At 44.6% G+C, this 26459-nt stretch overlaps 1 protein-coding gene across 4 annotated transcripts in view; it reads right to left on the bottom strand.

Moving 5' to 3' along the window:
* LOC135556171 (low-density lipoprotein receptor-related protein 8-like) overlaps positions 1 to 26459 on the bottom strand; it is a 249983-nt gene that overhangs the window by 125979 nt on the left and 97545 nt on the right. For all 4 annotated transcript variants that reach the window (XM_064989153.1, XM_064989155.1, XM_064989154.1 and 1 more), the window contains exon 3: positions 11417 to 11539. In XM_064989153.1, the coding sequence (XP_064845225.1) occupies positions 11417 to 11539 (123 nt within the window). The remainder of the gene's footprint in view (positions 1 to 11416; positions 11540 to 26459) is intronic.

The following is a 26459-nucleotide window of genomic DNA, read 5'->3' as shown; positions in this document are numbered from 1 at the left end:
AGCAGATGCTAAGCTACAGGATTGTTTTGCTAGCCCAGACTAGAATATGTTCCGGGATTCCTCCGATGGCATTTAGGAGTACACCGCATCAGTCATTGGATTCATCAATAAGTGCATCAATGATGTCGTTCGTCAAATCTCATCAACAACCTAAGGGCCCTGGGACTAAACACCTCCCTCTGTAACTGTAACCTGGACTTCCTGACGGGCCACCCCCAGGTGGTAAGGGTAGGTAACAACACATCTGCCATGCTGATCCTCAACACAGGGGCCCCTCAGGGGTGCATGCTCAGTCCCCTCCTGTACTCCCTGATCACTCATGACTGCACGACCAAGCACGACTCTAACACCATCACTAAGATTGCCAATGAAACAACAGTGGTAGGCCTGATTACCAACAACAACGAGACAGCCTATAGGGAGGTCAGAGACCTGTCCATGTGGTGTCAGGACAACAACCTCTCCCTCAACGTGATCAAGGCAAAGGAGATGATTGTGGACTACAGGAAAAAGAAGACCAAGCACGTCCCCCACTGTCATCAAAGGGGCTGTAGTGGAGCAGGTTGAGAGCTTCAGGTTCCTTGGTGTCCACATCACCAACAAACTAACATGGTCCAAGCACACCAAGACAGTCATGAAGAGGGCACAACAAAACCTATTCCCCCTCAGGAGATTGAAAAGATTTGGCATGGGTCCTCAGAATGTTCTACAGCTGCACCATCGACAGCATCCTGGCTAGTTGCATCACTGCCTGGTATGGCAACTGCTTGGCCTCTGACCGCAAGGCACTACAGAGGGTAGTGCATACGGCCCAGTACATCACTGGGGCCAAGCTTCCATCCAGGACCTCTATACCAGGTGGTGTCAGAGGAAGGCCCTAAAAATTGTCAAAGACTCCAGCCACCCAAGTCATAAACTGTTCTCTCTGCTACCTCACAGCAAGCAGTACCGGAGCGCCAAGTCTAGGTCCAAGAGGCCTCTAAACAGCTTCTACCCCCAAGCCATGACTCCTGAACATTTAATCAAATGGCCACCCAGACTATTGGCACCCCCCCCCCCCCTCCCCTTTACACCGCTGATACCCTCTGTTGTTATCATCTATGTATAGTCACTTTAATAGCTCTACCTACATGTACATATTACCTCAACTAACCGATGACCCCGCACATTGACTCTGTACCGGTACCCCTCTGTATATAGTCTCGCTATTGTTATTTTGCTGCTGTTCTTTAATTACCTGTTACTTTTATTTCTTATTCTTATTCATATTTTCTTTTTAACTGCATTGTTGGTTAGGGACTCGTAAGTAAGAATGTCACTGTTGTATTCGGCGCATGTGACTTATAAAATTTAACTTGATTATATTACGTTTGGGGGAAATTCAATGCAACACATTACTGAGTACCACTCTTCGTATTTTCAAGCATGGTGGTGGCTGCATCATGTTATGGGTATGATTGTCATCGGCAAGGACAAGGGAGTTGTTTAAGATAAAAATACAAGGAATAGCGCTAACCACAGGCAAAGTCCTAGAGGAAAGCCGGGATCTGTCTGCTTTCCAGACACTGGGAGACAAATCCACCTTTCAAATAACCTAAAACACAAGGCCAAATATACACTTGAGTTGCTTACTGTAGCAAGATGACATTGAATGTTCCTGAGTTGCCTAGTTACAGTTTTGACATAAATCAGCTTGAAAATCAATGGCAAGACTAGAAAATGGCTGTCTAGCAACGATAAACAAACAACGTTTAAATTATTTAAAAAATAATAATGGCCAAATATTGTACAATCCACGTTTGCAAAGCTTTCAGAAACTTACCCAGAAAGACTGCAATCGCTGCCAAAGGTGATTCTAACATGTATTGACCTCGGGGGTTAAATACCTATCTAATCAAAATATATTAGTGTTTAATTTTCAATTAATAAAACAAAAAGACAATGAATCCTACTTTGTAACACAACAAAATGTGAAAAAAAGCCAAGGGGTGTGAATACTTTCTTTAGGCAAAGTATTCACATTAAAAGGCCTACTCTGATGCTCGCACCTTGGCACAATCAGCCAGAAGGGAGGCACTGATGCCTGTACTGAGTGGGCAACCCTAGTGGCGAGAGCTATGGGCTTACTGAGAGAGGCAACAAGAAGGCCGTTGACTTCTAGCGGGAAAGTCGGCCACAAGGGAAATTATCCCTGCAGCTCCGGAGCCTGGAGCATGAAATTGAAGCCGTCCGGACGGAGCATCTGACTAGAACCTTCCCTCATATTCAGAATAATTAACTATATCACTACTCCTGCACGGCACTATAATACCTTCCCATCTATTGTCTCCCTGCCAGGGCTCCATTGAACTGGCAAGGTTACCGACACCATGCTACAGAGGAAGTAGTGGAACTGATACTGAGAGAGAGATGAGAGAGAAATGGATTGTTTCACTTTTGTTTATTATCTATTTCACTTGCTTTGGCAATGTAAACATATGTTTCCCATACCAATAAACCCTTTTGAATTGAATTGAACTGAATTGGGATAGAGAGAGAGAGAGAGAGAGAGAGAGAGAGAGAGCTGAGCTGAGCTGCAATGCTAGAGTACAGCTAAACCGTTTAGGCCAGCTAAGGACTACAGTATGTTTAAACAGCGAGACAAGGACTAAACCTCTAAATAACAATGGCTGACCAGTCAGGGTATACAACTCCCGATAATATGTTTATTATCGTGGCGGTTTCAATGACTTTGTAACAACAACGGATTACACACGTCACCTCAAACAAGAGCTGAATAATTTTAATTCCCACTCTGAAAACATTCCCTGTCTATAAACTTGTTTGAAGGACCAATTCTGGTTTGCAGGACTTTTTACTACGTGGGTTGACTGCATGTCTGAGGGGTTGAGAAAAAAGATAGAGCAGTAGAAGAGAGGGAGTGTGGGAACATTAAGATGGAGGATAAATGACACTTGAGACAGTCAAGACAACAAGGTTTTACAACAAAGTCAGTTAATACGAACAGGGGCTCAACACGTTAAACTTTTGCTATGGGCGTCTGTATTTATCTTGCAAACTGTGTTTTGTAAATGTACCGAGAGACCAGATCCATCCCTAAACCTGTTAAAAATCAACACAACATCAACACAAAGGCAAGTCCATTTCTAAGGAGACAAACACTACCGCAGTAGCTTCGACAACTCTCCTGCAAATCTCACAACCCTCCCCCATAATACACCTAAGGGGTTAACCCCAAACACATCCACCCAGCCGCCCACCCACCTATCAACCTCCTTACTCTGAAAGAGTAGTTTTCTTTAAAATACCCACTAGGCTAGTTTATTTTTCACATTTGTAATTAGGGTCCACTCCTGACAAACTGTCTGAGGGCCCTACTTAATCGGATGCCAGAGGCCTCAGGGGCCACACATTGATTCCTTCACTGGAAATAAATTCAATCAGATGCATTATTAAACTGACTGGGAATCAGTGGGGAGGGCGCGCATGGCAGACGGACGGCATGGATGGGTGGGAGGATGAGGGAAGCAGAGGAGTGAAGGTGGAATGTTAATTGCAAACTAATCAAAGCCGAGAGAGTGAATCAAGAAAGGGAGATGGAGGAGAGATTTGAGCAGCGGAGGAGAGGGATGATGGCTTGAGGAGGGATGAGCACATGCACATACACATGCATACAAACACACACAAACACACACCACACAATGTGTGAAACCTTTGAACATTTCTCCCAGTGATTCAACCTTGATTAGAGATAACAAGTCTTAATGAGAAGTCCAGTAATCAGATGAAACACCTTAGAGATGTACCTTCCTCTGAATGCTAAACACCATGGGCACTGCTCTGCTGTCGATCACACGAGTCCTTGGCCCACCCAAATTACACAGTCTAGCAACAGAATATATGAATGTCTCTTTGATAATGCTTTGAATTTCATCTTTCCAAAATAAGGTCAATCTAAAGTGACAATGTGGGTTATTTTCTGCAGTAAAGAATATTGAATAAAAACAAATCTGAAGAGATCAAAACGCTTTTCAGCTCTGTCTTTGCTTTGGATGTCAGGTTCTATGGATTCGGGAAAACTGGGAGAATATAAATCAAATCAGATCACATCGTATTGGTCACAAACACATATTTCATAGATGTTATTGTGGGTGTAGCGAAATGCTTGTGTTCCTAGCTTCAATGGTGCAGTAATATCTAACAATTCACAACAACACACACAAATCTAAAAGTAAAAGAATGGAATTTAGAAATATATAAATATTAGGACGAGTGATGTCAGTGGCATTGGCTAAAACAGTAGAATATAATACAGTATATACATATGAGATGAGTAAAGCAGTATGTAAACATTATTAAAGTGGCCGAGTGCCCCGGTGATGCGTTGGGCAGACCACACCACACCACCCTCTGGAGAGCCCTGCGGTTGCGGGAGGTGCAGTTGCCATACCAGGTGTTGACACAGCCCAACAGGATGCTCTCAATTGCGCATCTGTAAAGTTTGTGAGGGTCTTAGCGGCCAAGCCACATTTCTTCAGCCTCTTGAAGTTGAAGAGGCACCGTTGCTCCTACTTCACCACACTGTCTGTGTGGGTGGGACCATTTCAGACAGTCAGTGATCTGTACGCCGAGGAACTTGAAGCTTTCACCTTCTCCACTGTGGTCCAGTCAATGTGGAAAGGGGCTTGCTTCCTCTGCTGTTTCCTGAAGTCCACGATCAGCTCCTTCATTTTGTTGAAATTGAGGGAGAGGTTATTTTCCTGGTATCACTCTGCCAAAACCCTCACCTGCTCCCTGTAGGCTGTCTCGTCATTGTTGGTAATCAGTCCTACTACTGTTGTGTCATCTGCAAACTTGATGATTGAGTTGGAGGTGTGCGTGGCCACACAGTCATGGGTGAAAAGGGAGTAAAGAAGGGGGCTGAGCACGTACCCTTGTGGGGCCCTATGTGTTGAGAATCAGCAAAGTGGAGGTATTTTTTCCTACCTTCACCACCTGGGGTGGCCCGTCAGGAAGTCCAGCTCCCAGTTACACCGGGCAGGGTTCAGACCCAGTGCCCCGAGCTTAATAATGAGCTTGGAGGGTACTATTGTGTTGAAGGCTGAGCTATAATCAATAAACAGCATTCTTACATAGGTCCAGATGGGATAGGGCAGTGTGCAGTGCGATGGAGATTGCATCGTCTATGGATCTATTTGGGCAGTAAGCAAATTGAAGTGGGTCTAGGGTGTCAGGTAAGGTAAAGTTGATATGATCCTTAAATAGCCTCTCAAAGCACTTCATGATGACAGGGGTGAGTGCTATGGGCAAAACTTTCTTGGGTACAGGAACAATGGTGGACATCTTGAAGCAAGTGGGGACAGCAGACTGGGATAGGGCCACGGAGAAGGAAAGCCCACAGTCCTTGGTAGTGGGCCGCGTCAGTGGTGCTGTGTTATCCTCAAAGTAGGCAAAGAAGGTGTTTAGCTTGTACGGGAGCAAGACGTCGGAGTCCACATCATGGCTGGTTTTCCCTTTGTAATCTGTGATTGTCTGTAGACCCTGCCACATACGTATTGTGTCTGAGCTGTTGAATTGTGAATCTCTGTACTGACGTGTTTTGCCAGTTTTTCCAGCCTTTCGGAGGGAATAACTGCACTGTTTCTATTCAACCATATTCCCAGTCACCTTGCCATGGTTAAATGTGGTGGTTCGCACTTTCAGTTTTGCGTGAATGCTGATATCCATTCACGGTTTCTGGTTTGGGTAGGTTTTAATAGTCACAGTGGGAACAACATCCCCTATAAATTTCCTGATGAACACAGTCACCGTGTCCTTGTATCCATCAACGTTATTCTTAGAGGCTACTCGGAACATATCCCAGTCCGCGTGATCAAAACAATCTTGCAGCATGGATTCCGATGGATCAGACCAGCGTTGAATAAACCTTAGCACGGGTACTTCCTGTTTGAGTTTCTGCCTATAGGAAGGGAGGAGCAAAATGGAGTCGTGATCTGATTTGCCAAAGGGAGGGCGGCGAGGGCCTTGTAGGCATCTCGAAAGGGGGAGTAGCAGTGGACAAGTGTTTTTCTACACTACAGTCAATGTGTTGATAGAACTTCAGCAGCATTTTCCTAAAATTTGCTTTGTTAAAATCCCCAGCTACAATAACTGCGTCCTCTGGATATGTGGTTCCTGTTTGCATAAAGTCCAGTGTAGTTCCTTGTGGGCCGTCGTGGTATCGGCTTGAGGGGGAGTACACACGGCTGTGACAATAACCAAAGACAATTCTCTTGGGATGTGATACTAACGGCATTTGATTGTGAGGTATTCTTGGTCGGGGGAACAAAAGCACTTTCTGTATGTTATCACAATCACACCATGAATAGTTAGTCATGAAACATACACCACTGCCTTTCTTCTTCCGGAGAGTTCTTTATTCCTGTCTGTACAATGTACTGAGAACCCAGCTGGCTATATGGGTGGGGACAGTATATCCCAAGAGAGCCATGATTCCGTGAAACAGAGTACGCTACAGTCCCTGAAGTCTCTCTGGAAGGAGATCCTCACCCTGAGCTCGTCTATTTTATTGTCCAGAGACTGAACATTCGCGAGTAATATACTCGGAAGCGGTGGATGGTGTCGGACTAGAAGTCCCCTCCTAATACCTCTTTTCCGCCGGCGTCGTCTTGGAGCAGCCTCTGGGATATGTTCAAATGCCTTGGGGGTACAAACAAAGGATACATTTCAGGAAAGCCGTATTCTTGGACTTAATGCTGGTGAGTTACCGCCGCTCTGATATCCAAAAGTTATTTCCGACTGTATGGAATAACACAAAAAATGTTCTGGGCGTGGGCCTCCTGAGTGGCGCAGTGGTCTATGGCCAGTGCTAGATGCGTTACTACAGACCCCATTTTGAAACCGGGCAGTGTCGCAGCTGGCCATGACCAGGAGACCCATGAGCTGATGCATAATTGGCCCAGCATCGTCCAGGATAGGGCAGGGTTTAGCCGGCCGGGATTACCTTGTCCCATCACGTTCTAGCAACTCCTGTGGAGGGCCATGCACATTCACATTGCTTGCAGTGCAGTGTGTGCTCTGCTTGTCACCCAGACAGACCCCTTCTCCCAGGGTTGTACCTGTCTAGCATAGTGTCTGTGTGTTGTGTTCTCAATCTCTTGGTGGCTTCTCTCCTTAGAACAATCTCTGAGCCTGCCCGATTCACCGATGTCTAATCAAATAGACACTCAGGGTGAGACTGCAACCCCCTATCTCTCACACACACACACACACACACACACACACACACACACACACACACACACACACACACACACACACACACACACACACACACACACACACACACACACACACACACACACAGCAGGCCCTCCAAACAGCAGCCCAAGGTCACCCTTTCTCCAGTGTGTCAGATCTTGACACTCCACCATTTTCCTCAATACTGCTTCTGAAAGTCGCTTGCAGCTGCTGTTCTGTTGGCGACCCATACAGAAGTCCTTCTATACAGTACGGTAGGAACGAGCAGGGCCAAGGGGAGAGGAACTGGCAATGAGAGAGACATTTTTTTTGCCATTTGAACCAGCAGGCTAATTCATTCCGGATTGTCTCTGACACAGTTGATGTGAGTATACAGTGCATTCGGAAAGTATTCAGAGCCCTTGGCTTTTTCTAGTTTTTTTTTAACATTACAGCTTTATTCTAAAATGTATTAAATTGTTTGTTTCCCCCTACTCAATCTACACACAATACCGCAACTCAACAATAACCCCTAAAAGCCCATTGCATGTACAGATGGGGTTAATAACTGTCTCAAGGAACATCTTCATGAGAAGAGATAGGGAGAGGAGGCCAGTGCATAATTTTTTATTTAAATTACACCTTTATTTAACTAGGCAAGACAGTTAAGAACAAACTCTTATTTACAATGACGGCCAAACCCGGACAACGCTGGGCCAATTGTGCACCACCCTATGGGCCTACCAATCACAGCCTGATGTGATGCAGCCTGGATTCGAACCAGAGACTGTAGTGACGCCTCTTGCACTGAAATGCAGTGCCTTAGACCGCTGCTCCGCTCAGGAGTTCAAGTCTGGCTGGGCCCAAAGCCACTCCTACATCTTGGCTGTGTGCTTAGAGTCATTGTCCTTTTGGAAGGTGAACCTTCACCCCACTCTAGAGCAGGTTTTCTCTGGATCTCTCTGTACTTTGCTCCGTTCATCTTTGCCTCAATTCTGACTAGTCTCCCAGTCCCTGCCGCTGAAAAACATCCCCACAACATGATACTGCCACCACAATGCTTCACCATAGGGATGGTGCCAGGTTTCCTCCAAATGTGACGCTTGGCATTCAGACCAAAGAGTTCAATCTTGGTTTCATCAGACCATTGAATCTTGTTTCTCATGGTCTGAGAGTCTTTAGGTGCATTCTGGCAAACTCCAAGCGGGCTGTCATGTGCCTTTTACTGAGGAGTGGCTTCTCTCTGGCCACTCTACCATAAAGGCCTGATTGGTGAAGTGCTGCAGAGATGCTTGTCTTTCTGGAAGGTTCTCCCATCTCCACAGAGGAACACTGGAGCTCTGTCAGAGTGACCATCGTCTTCTTGGTCACCTCCCTGACCAAGGCCCTTCGCCCCCGATTGTTCAGTTTGGCCGGGCGGCCAGCTCTAGTAAGTCTTGGTGGTTCCAAACATCCATTCCATTTAAGTATGATGGAGGCCACTGTGTTCTTGGGGACCTTCAATGCTGCAGACATTTTGTGGTACCCTTCCCCAGATATATGCCTGTCAACTGTGGGACCTTATTATAGACAGGTGTGTGCCTATCCAAATCATGTCCAATCAATGGAATTTGCCGCAGATGGACTCCAATCAAGTTGTAGAAACATCTCAAGGATGATCAATGGAAACAGGATGCACCTGAGCTCCATTTCGAGTCTTATAGCAAAGTGTCTGAATACTTATGCAAATAAGGTATTTCTGTTTTTTTATATTTAACAATTTTGCAAACATTTCTAAAAACCTGTTTTCGCTTTATCACTATGGGGTATTGTGTGTAGATTGATGAGAAGACATTTTAGAACCAGGCTGTAACAAAATGTGGGAAAAGGGGTCTAAAGACACTCCGATATATATATAACAGCTTTATGACTCTCCTCCCGTAGCCATAGAGTTTAGCATAATGCCGCCGCCCCTCAGTAATGGCAGGTGAGTTATGCCTATAAAGAAATGGCTGCAATCTCACGGTTATCGCTGTACAGTAATACCCAATACCCATACCCATGGCTTGATCAATGGCCAGGGCTAAGTCATTACGGCTGATTTAAAAAGTAATAAACAGCGGCATGTGAACATGCCTCCCGGTGCTTGTTTTCAAACGCAGCCCCGGGACACAGATCTTATGCTGGTGGCAATTATGAAAAAATGGAGTGCAGCCCACAGTGAATCCTGGGTAATTAATAAGCAGGATGTCAGCGTTGTGGAACAGGGTTTAGAGCTGACCTCAGGTCTGTGTGAGTGTGACAGGGGGGCACAGAAGTACAGTAGGGTCAGTTGGCCGTGTATGTGAGACTCAGACAGATGGAAGTGGACAGGGTTTGTTCTGCTGGTTGGAGGGATGTGCAGACTAGAGGTCAACCGATTAATCGGAATGGCCGATTAATTAGGGACGATTTCAAGTTTTCATAACAATCGGAAATTAGTATTTTTGGGCGCCGATTTTCCGATTTAAAAAATAACATATAAATATTATTTGTAATTTTTATATACCTTTATTTAACTAGGCAAATCAGTTAGGAACACATTCTTATTTTCAATGACGGCTAGGAACGGTGGGTTAACTGCCTTGTTCGGGGGCAGAATGACAGATTTTCACCTTGTCAGCTCGGGGGATCCAATCTTGCAACCATACAGTTAACTAGTACAACGCAATAACCTGCCTCTCTCTCGTTGCACTCCATAAGGAGACTGCCTGTTATGCAAATGCAGTAAGCAAAGGTAAGTTGCTAGCTAGCATTAAACTTATATTATAAAAAACAATGAATCATAATCACTAGTTAACTACACATGGTTGATGAAATTACTAGATATTATCTAGCGTGTCCTACGTTGCATATAATCTGACTGAGCATACAAACATACAAGTATCTGACTGAGCGGTGGTAGGCAGAAGCAGGCGCGTAAACATTCATTCAAACAGAACTTTTGTATGTTTTGCCAGCAACTCTTCGTTGTGCGTCAAGCATTGCGCTGTTTATGACTATAAGCCAATCAACTTCCGAGATGAAGCTGGTGTAACCGAAGTGAAATGGCTAGCTAGTTAGCGCACGATAATAGCGTTTCAAACGTCACTCGCTTTCCTTCTAGTAGTTGTTCCCCTTGCTCTGCATGGGTAACGCTGCTTCATTGGTGGCTGTTGTCGTTGTGTTGCTGGTTCGAGCCCAGGGAGGAGCGAGGAGAGGGACGGAAGCTATACTGTTACACTGGCAATACTAAAGTGCCTATAAGAACATCCAATAGTCAAAGATTAATGAAATACAAATGTTATAGAGGGAAATAGTCCTATAATTCCTATAATAACTACAACCTAAAACATCTTACCTGGGAATATTGGAGACTCATGTTAAAAGGAACCACCAGCTTTCATATGTTTTCATGTTCTGAGCAAGGAACTGAAACGTTAGCTTTTTTATATAGCACATATTGCACTTTTACTTTCTTCTCCAACACTTTGTTTTTACATTATTTAAACCAATTTGAACATGTTTCATTATTTACTTGAGGCTACATTGATTGCTGTATTATATTAAGTTAAAATAAGTGTTCATTCAGTATTGTTGTAATTGTCATTATTACAAATAAATGTAAAGAATTGGCCGATTAATGGGTATCGGCTTTTTTGGTCCCCCAATAATCGGTATCAGTATCGGCATTGAAAAATCATAATCGGTCGACCTCTAGTGCCGACTGTGTGTCTTTGGTGAAAAAAGCTCTGTGAAAAAAACACAGAAAACGTCAATCTGATTTCCACAGGTAAGGGAAGGAAACACGTTCATTTTTAGAAAAGAGGCGGGAATTGGTGGTGCAGCGGTTCAAATGTGACGGGGCTAAATAAGGTACCCACAATGCAGTTCAGGCTCACTGCTCTGGAACGGAGACGAGGAGAAAACACACTGTGGGCTGCTGGCTGGCTGATTTGGTTTTCCAACCCGCAGCTTCCTCGTACCTCATTTGCCACTGAGCTGGAGGCAATGTTCCTCTGGATGCCAGGATGTGTGTGGTGTGTGACGTGGGCATGTGAGTGTGTTGGAGGTGTCCTGAAGGCCCATTTGTTTGTTTTTGTTGTTCATCAATCCCCATGCATCCATTCCTCCATACACATCTACGCAACAGTACGGGAAAGAGAGCGTCTGAACTCACTGCATGTGGCGTTGGCCTCGTCTGATCCGTCGGCACACTCAGGCTCTCCGTCACAGCGCCACCGCTGGGGAACACACTGGCCGTTCTCACACGCAAAGTCTGTGGTGGCACATGTCTTCTTTGCTACTCAGAGAGAGAGAGAGAGATAGGGAAATAGAGAGAGATAGGGAAGGAGAGAGAGAGAGAGAGATAGGGAAATAGAGAGAGATAGGGAAGGAGAGAGAGAGAGAGAGAGAGAGAGAGAGGGAAGGAGAGAGAGAGATCAGATTAACATTCTAAGTCAAATACACAACACAAGCTAAGTGAAATGGAGTGTCGCTTCGAACAAATGATGAAAACCTCGAGGTCGGGTTTACAATCAGGTCCACTATGTAATAGGCAAACTACACAAAAAGTGTCCAGATGCAAGCTTCAGTTCATATACCCTCCCAAATCTGTCTAATTTGTCTCAGTACCCAGAGATTGCAGCAAGGGCAGACTGTTGTTAGATGACCAGTCTCATAACCCATCTAACCCCATTCTCCAGTCACTCTCTCCGAGCAGAGCGGAGCAGCCCGGGGAAAATTGGAGCGCTTGAGCGTGTCACAGGGAGAGCTAAAGCTTCTTCTCCTTGACCGGGAGAGTTCTGAACAAGAGAAAGCACTCACCTCATGTGAGAGAGAGAACAATGCCTCGCTCCACTAGCCTGATGAACAACACACACCGGGACTAACTGTCCTGTTCTCTTCCTCATTTACATGCCTTGGTTTAAACAGTGTTGTGCCCACCCGTCGACACTAGCCTAAAATGTAAATTAGTGGTGTGCTAGGCTAGTCTGAATCACTGCAGTGGAGTGTGAGGGGGATCGCTAGGGGTTTAACCTTGCCTGGCTGGGGAGAGGCTAGTTAGGCTAAACATTTTAGCCTAAAAATGTCAACTACATTGACTACATCTCATGTTGTTTATTGAACTGTAGCACAAATCAGAATCACTGTAGTGGAGTGTGATGATTATTACGGCCTAGCCCAGTCTGGCTGAGTAGACTAGAGGCTTGTTAGCCTATTGTTTATGTGATGTAGCCTACCTTGGGTGGCCAGACTGGGGGGTTCAAATCACTGCATATGAATGATGCCCCCACCAGGGACTCATAACACAACAGGAAGATAGTGTAGTGAAACAAAACGTGTCAGATTCGGACCATTACACCTGACAGCACTCGCGTCATTACCTGCTCGGTTACTGCCTGACATGCTGGAAAGTACAGAGAAGTCACAAACAACTCCTAATACACCCCCTAACACATTTGGTAATTGGTATTTTATTAGGATCCCCATTAGCTGTTGCAAAAGCAGCAGCTACTCATTCCTAGGGTCCACATAGAACATGAAACATGGCATAATAGGGTCATTCCACCAATTTGGTGCTTCTTGAGAAGTGTAACTTAGTCCCCGAAAAAACTTTTGGTTTCACCTAATTTTAACATTTTGTCATAATGAGCACGTAAACAAAATAACCATCGCAAGACGTGGAATTACAAAATGGCTATAGCAAGTGCCTATTAAGTGCCAAATATAGTAAAAGGGTTGACAGTAACAGGGTTTCTTCTTAAATCAGCCATAAATTGGCTTGTGACAAGGGGAATGGATGCTTGTCGTGGCAATTTAATTTCTAGGCTGTCTATCTATGGTTAACAGGGTTATACTCAACTCAGTTTCCACCACAAAATACCAGGAAAATGGCCAAAAAGACTAGAACCAGCTCACCTGCTTTTATTAAACATTCAAATCTTCTTTTGAACAAAAATTGAAAATAAGAATTGTTTCACCATATTAAAATGAGAGTCCAGTTCACATAACATGGTTGACCTTAAAATGATGGACAGACGGAAATGAATCACTAATCACATGAATTATATAAATAATAGTGAAACTTTAAGTGGGTTAAAATCTTCCTAGAAGTGACACAGGGTTGACTGACGGAGGGACATGTCAAAATGCTGAATTTTGAATGATCAAATTCTCCTTGAGTTCGATATTAAAGGGGAACTTCATTTGACATAACAGGATTTTACAATTCAATTGGTGCACAATTTCTACCTAAAATGTCAAAGGTACGCAAAAGGCACTCATTTCCCGGAATGACCCATGAACGTTAATAGACAAGAACAGCTCAAGGACCGAACTACGTACATTTGAGCAACACAATGGGGAAGTCCCTAAAAGTCCTACCAACATCTTCTAATGGATGAGGACAATAGTCTCCATTATAATGGGACATAAAGTAGAAGTATTTTCTTGATGGCTATAACAAAAACACCCAGATTCTATGATACAATTTTCAAGCAGTTAAAAAGAACTCCAAAGTAAATGGCTGTGAGGACTGCAGAGGAAGAAGCTACATCCACAGAGGTCCTGTGTAATGGAATTACACATCCCTGTAGACTCAACAAATCCCCTGCCGGTGTGTGTGTGCGTGCGTGTGTGTGTTTGTGATCGCAATATCATGTGAGTGTGTCACTGAACACAAATCCCCTCCAGTCTCTTATTATTTTATCTGGGAATTCATCTAACTCCCTTCCATCTCACCAGCCAGTCTTCCACTCCACACATACAAGACCAAAGGTATGTGGACACTCGTTGAAAATCTCATTCTAAAATCATGGGCATTAATATGGAGTTGGTGCCAACTTTACTGCTATAAAAGCCTCCACTCTTCTGGGAAGGCTTTCCACTACAAGATAGAACATTGAGCATTAGTGAAGTCGTGCACTGAAGTTGGCCGATTCGGCCTGGCTCGCAGCCGGCATTCCAATTCATCCCAAAGGTGTTTGATGGGGTTGAGGTCTTGGCCAGTCAAGTTCTTCAACATGGAGCTCGACAAACCATTTCTGTATGGACATCGCTTTGTGCATGGGAGCATTTTCATGCTGAAACAGGAAAGGGCCTGCACCAAACTGTTGCCACAAAGTTGGAAGCACAGAATCATCTAGAATATCATTGTTTGCTGTAGCGTTAAAATTTCCCTTCACTGGAACTAAGAGGCCAAGCCCGAACCATGAAACCAGCCCCAGACTATTACTCCTCCTCCACCAAACTTCACAGTTGGCACTATGCATTCAGGCAGGTAGCGTTCTCCTGGCTTCCACCTAACCCAGATTTGTCCGTCGGACTGCCAGATAGAGAAGCGTGATTAAGCACTCCAGATAACTTGTTTCCCCTGCTCCAGTGTGGCCTACCACGTCGAGGCTGTGCCGTTCATTCATTTGAAGTGGTGTCCACATATATGTATTTTTTTATTTCACCTTTATTTAACCAGGTAGGCCAAGTTTTCATTTACAACTGCGGTCTGGCCAAGATAAAGCAAAGCAAGGCGACAAAAACAACGCAGAGTTACAAATGGCATAAACAAACGTACAATCAATAACACAATGGAAAAAAATATATATATACAGTGTGTGCAAATGCAGTCCATCATTACATTAAGACACGAAGGTCAGTCAATATGGAAAAAAATCAAGAACTTTGAAAATCTACAGTCGCAAAAACCATAAAGCGCTATGATGTAACTGGCTCTCATGAGGACTGCTACAAGAAAAGAAGGCCCTGAGTTACCTTTACTGCGGAGTATAAGTTCATTTGAGTTACATGCCTCAGAAATTGCAGCCCAAATAAATGCTTCACAGAATTCAAGTAACAGACACATTTCAACATCAACTGTCCAGAGGAGACTGTGTGAATCAGGCCTTCATGGTCGAAATTCTGCAAAGACAACACTACTAAACGACACCAATAAGAAGAAGATACTTGCTTGGGCCAAGAAAGATGAGCAATGGACATTAGAACCGTGGAAATCAGTCCATTGGTCTGATGAGTCCAAATTTGAGATCTTTGCTTCAAACCGCCATGTCTTTGTGAGATGCAGAGTAGGTGAACGGATGATCTCCGCATGTGTGGTTCCCACCGTGAAGCATGGAGGAGGAGGTGTGATGGTGCTTTGCTGGTGACACTGTCTGTGATTTATTTAGAATTCAAGGCACACTTAACCAGCATGGCTGCAGCGATACGCCATCCCATCTGGTTTATGCTTAGTGGGACTACCATTTGTTTTTCAACAGGACAATGATCCCCAGATGGGATGATTGGAGGGACATATAGGGGTACGGAGAGTGGGTAGTAGGGTGCCTAAGGATGTATAGGGGTGGGAGAACACTCCAATGGGGTGAGGGGGACTAAGGTAACAGAGCAACGGCAGACCTATCAATCACCCACAATCTCTCCCACCCTCTCTCCATCCCTCCCTCTCGTCCTTTCTTATCTCAAGGACAAAAGAGCAAATAATCCATGGAAAGAATAGTAGGAATTTCTCATTACCTCCCCCACCCACCTTCAGACTGCTTTAAGGGAGGGTTTCACCATTGTAGCCCACCACAATATGCTTTTAATTATCCCAAGAAAAGGAAATGTTAGCTTGAAGGACTGCCAGATGTTTGTTGAATTGGTGTGAGTTTAGTGTCTCCAGTGATTGGGCTGGCAGTGCCATGTGGTGCAGTGGCATTCCAAGGGACTTTGTTCATTCATTTCCCAGCTGTGTGTGTGTGTGTGTGTGTGTGTGTGTGTGTGTGTGTGTGTGTGTGTGTGTGTGTGTGTGTGTGTGTGTGTGTGTGTGTGTGTGTGTGTGTGTGTGTGTGTGTGTGTGTGTGTGTGTGTGTGTGTGTGTGTGGCACACAGTAATCTTGCCCATTCACCACAGCTTCCTCAAGGATTTGTTGATTTATGACTTATGCATCAAGATCCCCTGTGCCACACAGATGTGGCAAATGCGTGCACATCCCCCAAAAACACCAAACAAATGCAAACAATTATGTATACACACACATCCCCCTCGAATGTGGACAGAGTTGCAGACACAAATAAATACACAAATACACGTTTCCCTCCTTCGCCAGCTGAGACATGTCATGAGAATGCCATCCATATAGAATACCTTAAACTCACCGTAAAGGGTGTGAGTCCAATGAGCGGAATACATACAATATATCCACAAACAAGTAACACCCGCAAGTACGCGCTCACACACGCACATCACACAGCCTTGTCTCAGACCAACCAGAACAGCTATTATTTTTCCAATTCCCGCTGTGGTTCCTATTAATTATCCTGTAGGCCCACCCCCTTTCCCTGATCAGCTGAGAGAAGACAGGAAGCTCCTCTCGGAGCTACCGGCATTCTCCCAATGACACGCTCCAGGGGCCACCATGATTACTGACTGACTCGGGTGACCTGGGATGTTTACCGAGCCCCCGCGACACCACTAAGGAATCCGCCACGTCGCCGTAACGACACAGGCATGTGAATTGGGAAGAAGCGACAGAGGAGCAGAGGAAACAGGTGAAGGTCAGGAAGCTCGGAGTCATTCAATTTCCACACTCCATTTACCCCTCAAAACGTGTTCTCACCATCACAGGGAAGGAGACAATGTAATGTATTGCCACGACACTACAATAACAATGAAGGGGAAACATTAAACCTTGTTTGGTGTTATTGCCCTGTTTTTGTTTAGCGCTGCATCCGAAATGGTACCCTATGGCACCTTATGACATATATATGGCTGATAATAGGTGTTGATAAGCTGTATTGAAGGGCTGAGGTAGACAATCCTTTATGTGCTCACTGTGTGATGAGACGAGCCAGGCCCATTACCAGATGGAAGGATCTGTCCAGCATCTTGAGATGTGGCATAAACAGAGCCACGCCCCATTTGATAAAGCAAAAATCCAATGAATTTGCCAAGAGTTAAACTAGGTTGAGTATGCTTTCAGGACAGCCTTTCTTTGCTTCCTCTCTCAGTGAGGTCGTACTCACACAATCCACCTCTTTGATTCAGAGTGGTCGGGTTAAATGTGAAAGACACATTTCAGATGAATGCATTCAGTTGTGCAACTGACTAATCAAATAAAATCAAAGTTGTTGCGAAATGCTCGTGCTTCTAGTTCCGACCATGCAGTAATATCTAACAAGTAATCTAACAATTTCACAACTACCTTATACACACAAGTGTAAAGGAATTAATAAGAAAATGTACAAATAAATATATGGATGAGCGATGGCCGTGCGGCATAGGCAAGATGCAGTAGATGGTACAGGGTACAGTATATACATATGAGATGAGTAATGTAGGGTATGTAAACATTATGTAAAGTGGCATTGTTTGAAGTGACTAGTGACACACTTATTACACCCAATTTTAAATAATTAAAGTGGCAAGAGATTTGAGTCAGTATGTTGGCAGCAGCCAATCAATGCTACTGATGGCTGTTTAACAGTCTGATGGCACTGAAACTGTTTTTCAGTCTCTCGGTCCCAGCTTTGCGGCACCTGTACTGACCTCGCCTTCTGAATGATAGCAGGGTCAACAGGCATTGGCTCGGGTGGTTGTTGTCCTTGATGATCTTTTTGGCCTTCCTGTGACATAGGGTGGTGTAGGTGTCCTGGAGGGCAGGTAGTTTGCCCCCGGTGATGCGTTGTGTAGACCTCACTACCCTCTGGAGAGCCTTAGGGTTGTAGGCAGAGCAGTTGCCGTACCAGGCGGTGATACAGCCCCACAGGATGCTTTCGATTGTGCATCTGTAAAAGTTTGTGAGTGTTTTTGACAAGCCAAATTTCTTCAGCCTCTTCAGCGCCTTCTTCACCACGCTGTCTGTATGGGTGGACCATTTCAGCTTGTCCATGATGTGTACGCCAAGGAACTTAAGACTTTCCACCTTCTCCACTACTGTCCTGTCGATGTGGATAGGGGGGTGCTCCCTCTGCTGTTTCCTGAAGTCCATGATTATCTCCTTTGTTTTGTTGACGTTGAGTGTGAGGTTATTTTCCTGGCACCACACTCCGAGGGCCCTTACCTCCTCCCTGTAGGCCGTCTCGTCGTTGTTGGTAATCAAGCCTACCACTGTAGTGTCATCTGCAAACTTGATGATTGAGTTGGAGGCGTGCATGGCCACGCAGTCATGGGTGAACAGGGAGTACAGGAGAGGGCTGAGAACGCACCCTTGTTGGGCCCCAGTATTGAGGATCAGCGGGGTGGAGATGTTGTTTCCTACCCTCACTACCTGGGGGCGGCCCGTCAAAGTCCAGGACCCAGTTGCACAGGGTGGGGTCGAGACCCAGGTCTCGAGCTTAAAGGTGAGTTTGGAGGGTACTATGCTGAGCTGTAATCGATGAACAGCATTCTTACATAGGTATTCCTCTTGTCTAGATGGGTTAGGGCAGTGTGGAGTGTGATTGCGTTGTCTGTGGACCTATTGCGGCGGTAAGCAAATTGAAGTGGGTCTAGAGTGTCAGGTAGGGTGGAGGTTATATGATCCTTGACTAGTCTCTCAAATCACTTCATGATGACGGAAGTGAGTGCTACGGGGCGGTAGTCGTTTAGCTCAGTTACCTTAGTTTTCTTGGGAACAAGACCAACGGTGGCCCTCTTGAAGCATGTGGGAACAGCAGACTGGGATAGGGAGAGATTGAATATGTCCGTAAACACTCCAGCCAGCTGGTCTGCGCATGCTCTGTGGATGCGGCTCGGGATGCCGTCTGGGCCGGCAGCCTTGCGAGGTTTAACACGTTTAAATGTTTTACTCAAGTTGGCTGCGGTGAAGGAGAGTCCGCAGGTTTTGGTAGCAGGCCGTGTCAAGCAAGCAAAGAAGATGTTTCATTTGTCTGGGAGCAAGACGTCGATGACCACGACGGGGCTGGTTTTCTTTTTGTAATCTGTGATTGACTGTAGACCCTGACACATTCGTCTCATGTTTGAGCCGTTGAATTGGAACTTTACTTTGTCTCTATACTGACGCTTAGCTTGTTTGATTGCATTGTGGAGGGAATAGTTACACTATTTGTATTCGGTCATGTTTCCGGTCATCTTGCCATGATTAAAAGCAGTGGTTTCCCCTTTCAGTTTTGCACGAATGCTGCCATCAATCCACGGTTTCTGGTTGGGGAAGGTTTTAATAGTCACCGTGGGAACAACCGATGCACCGATACACTTGCTAATAAACTCACTCATCGAATCAGCGTATACGTCAATGTTGTTGTCTGAGGCTATCAGGAACAAATCCCAGTCCATGTGATCAAAGCAATCATGAAGCGTGGAATCAGATTGGTCGGACCAGCGTTGAACAGAACTGAGCACAGGCGTTTCCTGTTTTAGTTTCTGTCTATAGGCTGGGAGCAACAAAATTGAGTCGAGGTCAGATTTGCCGAAAGGAGTGCGAGGGAGGGCTTTGTATGCGTCGCAGAAGTTAGAGTAGCAATGATCCAGAATGCTGCCAGCCCGGGTCAAGCATTCGATAGGCTGATCAAATTTAGGGAGCCTTCTTTTCAGACTTTGTTAAAATCCTCAGCTACAATAAATACAGCCTCAGGATATGTGGTTTCCACATATACAAGGCTGTGATTATAATCAAAGAGAATTCTCTTGGTAGATAATGCGGTTGGCATTCGATTGTAAGGAATTCTAGGTCACGTGTATGTTGTTATGATCCCACCACGACTCGTTAATCATAAGGCATACACTCCCGCCCTTCTTCTTACCAGAGAGATGTTTGTTTTTGTCAGCTCCATGCATGAAGAAACCGGGTGGCTGTACCGACTCTGATAATGTATCCCGAGTGAGCCATGTTTCCGTGAAACAGAGAATGTTACAATCTCTGATGTCTCTCTGGAAGGCAACCCTTGCTCGAATTTCATCTACCTTGTTGTCAAGAGACTGAACATTGACAAGTAGTATACTCGGGAGCGGTGAGCGATGTGACTGTCTACGGAGCCTGACCAGAAGACCACTCCGTCTGCCCCTTCTGCGGCGCCGTTGTTTTGGGTCACCTACTGGGATCCGATCGATTGTCCTGGGTGGTGGTCCAGACAGAGGATCCGCTTCGGGAAAGTTGTGTTCCTGGTCGTAATGTTGGTAAGTTGACATTGCTCTTATATCCAATAGTTATTCCTGCTGTATGTAATAAGACTTAAGATTTCCTGGGGTAAAAGTGTAAGAAATAATACATAAAAAAATAAAAATACTGCAGAGTATCCTAGAGAGTCGGACCAGCGAAGAAGCGGGGGAGAGAGGAGGATCTGCCAGTCAAAGAAGCTCTCAGACCTCCAAACTTCCAGGTCAGACCAATCAGGAAGATGAAGGGTCAGCTGAGACTGGATGAGGTATGAGGAGTGCCATGTACACAGTGGAGCGGTTATGTGAGACTGACAGAAAGCTGATCTGTAAGGAGAGAAAAGACCACAATCTGACACACATTCAAACCAGTGGAGATTCTGAAGACAAAGGTAGAGTCAGCTTTACTTGGGATTCAGTGCAACATCGGTGACGCAAACACCTTGAGCGAGAAGCGAAGAAAATTGTGATTTGTTTAACACTTTTTTGGTTACTACATGACTCCATATGTGTTATTTCATAGTTGTGATAACTTCAGTTAAATAATGAAAAACCCTTGAATGAGTAGGTGTGTCCAAAGCTTTGACTGGTCCTGTACATATTACCTCAATGACCTTGACTTTACCCCTGCACATTGACTCAGTACCAGTACCCCTTGAAGCCTCGTTATTGTTATTTTATTCTGTTACTATTTTTCCTTTAGTTCATTTAGCACACATTCAGCCAACTACAAAATCAAGGCAAAGCAATTCAGGCATTCTTGTTCTGCAAAGAAACATTAGTTTACAGTTGATAAATAGATTGAACAAGCAGTAGGCATTTATAATTAAATGTGGAGGAGAGCTTTATAGTTACTTGATAACATCACGTGCCCCGGCATACCTTCAAAATGATTAAGGGAATCATAATTTATTCGAAAACACATAAAAAACAAAATACTGCAAAGTTTCCTAGAGAGTCGGACCACACATCATAATTTCACGCAATAAAGAAAGTTTGAAGGAAAAAAACGGGTAAAAATGTACATTTCAGCCTCCCGGGTGGCACAGCAGCTGTGCCACCAGAGACTCTGGGTTCGAGCCCAGGCTCTGTCGCAGCCGGCCGCGACTGGGAGGCCCATGGAGTGGCGCACAATTGGCCTAGCGTCGTCTGGGTTAGGGAGGGTTTGGCCGGCAGGGATATCCTTGTCTCATCGCGCACTAGCGACTCCTGTGGCGGGCAGGGCGCAGTGCACGCTGACCAGGTTGCTAGGCATATGGTGTTTCCTCCGACACATTGGTGTGGCTGGCAACCGGGTTGGATGTGTCAAGAAGCAGTGTGGCTTGGTTGGGTTGTGTTGAGGACATATGGCTCTCGACCTTCGCCTCACCCGAGTCCGTACGAGAGTTGCAGCGATGAGACAAGACTGTAACTACCAATTGGACACCATGAAATTGGGTAGGAAAAAGGGGTAAAATATGAACATTTCTCCTATAGCTGTCATTTCCATTACATGTCGCAATGTTGTTGTTTTTTTTCGAGAAGCCTGGTTCGATAGAAACCTACGTACTGACTTGGAAGGCCATGGAGAAGATCTTCAAAAGCAAAAAGCCATAATTGACATTGATAAAAAGAAGAAATTCGGCCTGGAAAAAAAAAAATAACTAATGCCTTAACTTTAAGGTTCTATTCAGTAAGTTTGTTTGCCACAATGCTCCCTGAACGACAACGCAACAAAGCAGTGCCAATATAGCTTGTTATCATTTTAATCATTACATTTTCAAGTTTCTACAGATGTAGGGTCTTTTGTTGATGAGAGTTTTCCTGCGCCGCAGGAAATGCATGTGTGCTTCGTGATTTACATAAATTCACCTTAAACCTGCACAAAAACACGGTTATATTAACAGTATTTCACTTTGCAAGTAGCCTCATTTTGACCAGCTAACAGATTAAAACAAGCAACACTATGGACTAAACATTTAAATCCTCAAATTAAGATCCTACACCTGTAAGTTTCCCGGTCACAACGGTTCCCCATGTTGACAACAACATTGTGTTTCTTGTTCTTAGCTGAATGACGCTGGGGATTCAGTGCCACGCCCTTTTAATAAAAGAAACGCAGATCAGCTTTTGGTTTTTACTTTCTCTTTCTGGACCTTCGGTGAGGACGTACATACTCATCTCCAGTACGACTACAGCTTTCCCAACTCTGACGGATCGCCTGCACTGTTCCATCTGCACAGAGATCGTCACTCAGCCTGTGATTCTCAGCTGCAAGCACACCTTCTGCAAAAGATGCATTGAAAGAAGCCTGAACGCTGCGCTGAGGGCAAATTTCCAAATCTGCAGGCTGATAAGGAATGTGACAAACCAGCTGAAACTGGAAGAACAAAGAGGGGCAAGAGAGGAAAAAGGGAGAGGATATGAGTGTTGTGAACGTGGAGCATCTCTGAAGCTCTTTTGTGTGATGGACAATGAGCTCATCTGATTCATTTGTGAGGGGAAAGGCCTGTAAAAGATTCCCAGAAAGATCTGAAGACAGAGGTAGCTACGGTTTTAGTTCACCTTAACAGCAGGATGGTTGGTATAAAAAAAAAGGTTAAATGAGGGGCAAAAAAAACTGATATCACTCAAGCAAAAAGTTACTCAGATCAGATCAAAAGACCAGATCAGAGCCTGTTTTTGAGGAGTTCCGGGAGAAGTTGAGAGTGAAAGAAGAGAGGCCCATTAGATTCGTAGATAAGGAGGGTGACGTGGTCAGCGAAGAACAGAACATTTCCCTCCTGGAGAAAGAACTGGCAAAGATGGGCACGCAAGATGGGCCTCTCTGTCGTGAGTGGAGATGGGCCAAATGATTGTCCAGGATAAGGACACTCGAATGTATGATTTCAAGAGGAATTATCCGTTCCTGAAGGAGCAAGAGAGTCTGCTGGGTTTTGTTTGACACGGACCAACCAGAGCCTTTCACTCGTAATAAAACCTTTGCAAATATAGGGAATTGTCTGGGGGATTAATGAAAGAAAAACTTTGGACAACAGTGAAGTGTACAGGTTTGAAACGTGCTATTCCAAAGACAAACTAATTTTACACTACTGTTCATCAAAAGGATAAATGACATGTTACTTAAACTTCTATTTAGTAAGTCTCAATGCTACAACACTCCATAAACTGCAATGCAAGAAAACAGCGCTTGATATATTTTTTTGGGGGGGTGGGGGGGTTGTTTGTTTTCATGTTTGTTTCAACCACAATACCATTACACTGTAGAATCGCCTTAAATATTATGATTATTCTTAATGATAAGTATTTTTTTATCACTTTCATTGTGAAAGTAAAAATGTATAAGCAAACAAACAACCGGTACATTCAATTAATGAATAATAAGATCATACACGTAAAGTGGATCAAGTATCGACTGGTGGAATAAAAAGGACTTAAACATGACACTGTTCATTTATTTTTGACATTAGATAGTAGTTTAGATAGTAGCTTTCTCCCAGGAAGATTGAATATGAGTGCAGTTTTACTGAGGGATTAACTGGCCAGCGTGTGCGTGCGTGCCTGCCTGCCTGCCTACGTGCCTGCCCGCGTGCACTTGTGCATGTGTGTATGAAAGAGGGACGGGGGATAGAAAAGCGACACAGTATGAAAGGGGTCTGTTCAGAAGATGAAAGACCTGTCTAGCTCCTGAATGATGAGAGGGATGAGAGAGAAATGGTGGTAAGAGCAGTGAAATTCCTCAACACCGCAATACGGCTAAAATCACCAGCCCTTGTCCTCTATGCAACAGTATACAGTCCCAGGGTGATGTATAGATTATGGATGGATGGACTACAAAGGGCCAGAGATGTGAGATCGGACGCCTGCAGAGAGATGTAGAGATCATCAAACACCCCTCAGCCTGGAGCAGAATTCAACTAGCCACACTTACAATGAACCTCCAGTTCGCCTTTCTGAGCTTCCCCTTCTGAACAGATGAAACCCAAGCCTTAGGGTGCAAACGAGCCGATCTCAAACGAGAGTTAGCTTGTTGATGGTGACCGTCTTCCTATACCTCTTTACCTTCCTATACCTCTTTATGAGAGACTTGTGTCCCAAGCCTTTGCTCTCTGAGTGTGTTTGCAGTACCAATTCAATCCCCCAGGTGTACGAGAAACATTGGACTGAGCGAAAAACACCCAGACATGCTAATACGGTCTTAAAGTGTTATCTAAGCTCGCCTTCCTCCCACGCACACGCTTTAGGCAAATAAACCCGTCTTCAAAACAAAAATAAAACCTGAAAACAGAACAAACACATCTCGGGTGACGGTCACAGATTTTTATCTGTGAGCCCGGTGCGTATTTCAAAAGGCCCGGCCAGATAACAGGAAGGAAAATGAAGGCAAGAAGGTAAGGCGCTTTGAGAGAGCCACACTAACGCCAGCTCGTCGGCGCAACAGCTTTCTAATGCTGCTTGATAAAGGTTCATCTCCTTTCACCCTGTGCCTTGGTGCGTGCTGGACTCTTAGAAATCACAGGCATCGACGCCGCCTTCAACGTTTTTCTCCCTTTTCATTCCATCTTTCTTCCTTATTGTTGTTATTCCAGACATCCGGCATTCTCCCCCTAAAGCAGTCACTTTAGGGGGAGAATACACAGAGCGAGATGTTGAATGGAGAGGGTGTGTGGAGTAGAATGGGAATAGGATTGGGGCGGTATACCGTATATATCGTATTCCGGGGTGTTTGGAAAAAGGGCCACATAATGGTTCTTCCGATACAGTTAATAACGTCAAAACTTTTTCAATATATTTGAATATTTGCAGTTAAGTTAATACCTGCTGTCAACTTGTGCAATACGTTAGGAGAAAAAGCAGATTGCGTTCTTCATTTCACCTGTCACATTATTTGACGTTATGAAGCTTACCGTAGTACCCCAGAACAGTTGAGCCAGTCACGTGTTTGTTTGTAAATAGCAGAACTGGAGTTAGTGGGAGCTGGTGAGTCCAGCTGTGCATTTGTTATGACTTGCTAGTTAGCTAAGTAAGTGGCAGAATGAATGAGGAGACGGGCATCATATAGTGTTAGCTTTCTGCCGTGTTTGATAAGTCAAAGGGCTTTGGATGACTTATCTGTACAGTACAGCTGTCACTGCTGCAATCTTTGTGCAAATGTCTTGTCTTCGCCGTTCTCGGCCGTCAGCTACTCCCCCCTCTTGCCCTAGCGACTCCAGACTCCACACAGACACAGTGTGTACACATACTGTTCCAGAGTCTGTACTGTTCTACCTTCAGACAAGCATTGAGCTTTGTTCATTTGCACAATGTCTCTCGTTCTGTCACGCCCTGACCTTAGAGAGACGTTTTATTTCTCTATTTGGTTAGGTCAGGGTGTAATGTGGGTGTGGCATTCTATTTTTTGTTTTCTATGTTTTTTTATTTCTATGTTTTGGCCGGGTATGGTTCTCAATCAGGGACGGCAGTCTATCGTTGTCTCTGATTTGGAATCATACTTATGTAGCCCTTTTTCCCTCATTTCAGTGTGGGTAGTTAACTTTGTTTGTGGCACTTAGCCACTTGGCACTTAGTAAGCGTCATGGTTTTTTCATTCGTTTGTTGTTTTGTTGGCAATATTTTAAAATAAAATAAAATGTACACTCATCACGCTGCACTTTGATCCACTTCTTTTGACGGCCGTGACACATTCACATTCGCTTGCAAATGTCCAAACTCACCAAAAAGGTATATTCGGTTGCTACGACCAATACTTGTACACTACCGGTCAAAAGTTTTCGAACACCTACTCATTCAAGGGTTTTTCTTTATTTTTACTATTTTCTACATTGTAGAATAATAGTGAAGACATCAAAACTATGAAATAACACATATGGAATCATGTAGTAACCAAAAAAGTGTTAAACAAATCAAAATATATTTGATATTCTTCTAATACCCTCCCTTTGCATCGATGACAGCTTTGCACACCCTTGGCATTCTCTAAACCAGCTTCACCTGGAATGCTTTCCCTTTGGTTGAGGTCGGGGGATTGTGGAGGTCAGGTCATCTTATGCAGCACTCCATGACTCTCCTTATTGGTCAAATAGCCCTTACACAGCCTGGAGGTGTGTTGGGTCATTGTCCTGTTGAAAAACAAATTATAGTCCAACTAAGCCTA

Source organism: Oncorhynchus masou, chromosome 15 (genome assembly GCF_036934945.1).
Source record: "Oncorhynchus masou masou isolate Uvic2021 chromosome 15, UVic_Omas_1.1, whole genome shotgun sequence".
NCBI lineage: Eukaryota > Metazoa > Chordata > Actinopteri > Salmoniformes > Salmonidae > Oncorhynchus > Oncorhynchus masou.
The sequence above is the reverse complement of the archived record's forward strand: the minus strand, read 5'-3'. Positions and strand labels throughout refer to the sequence as shown.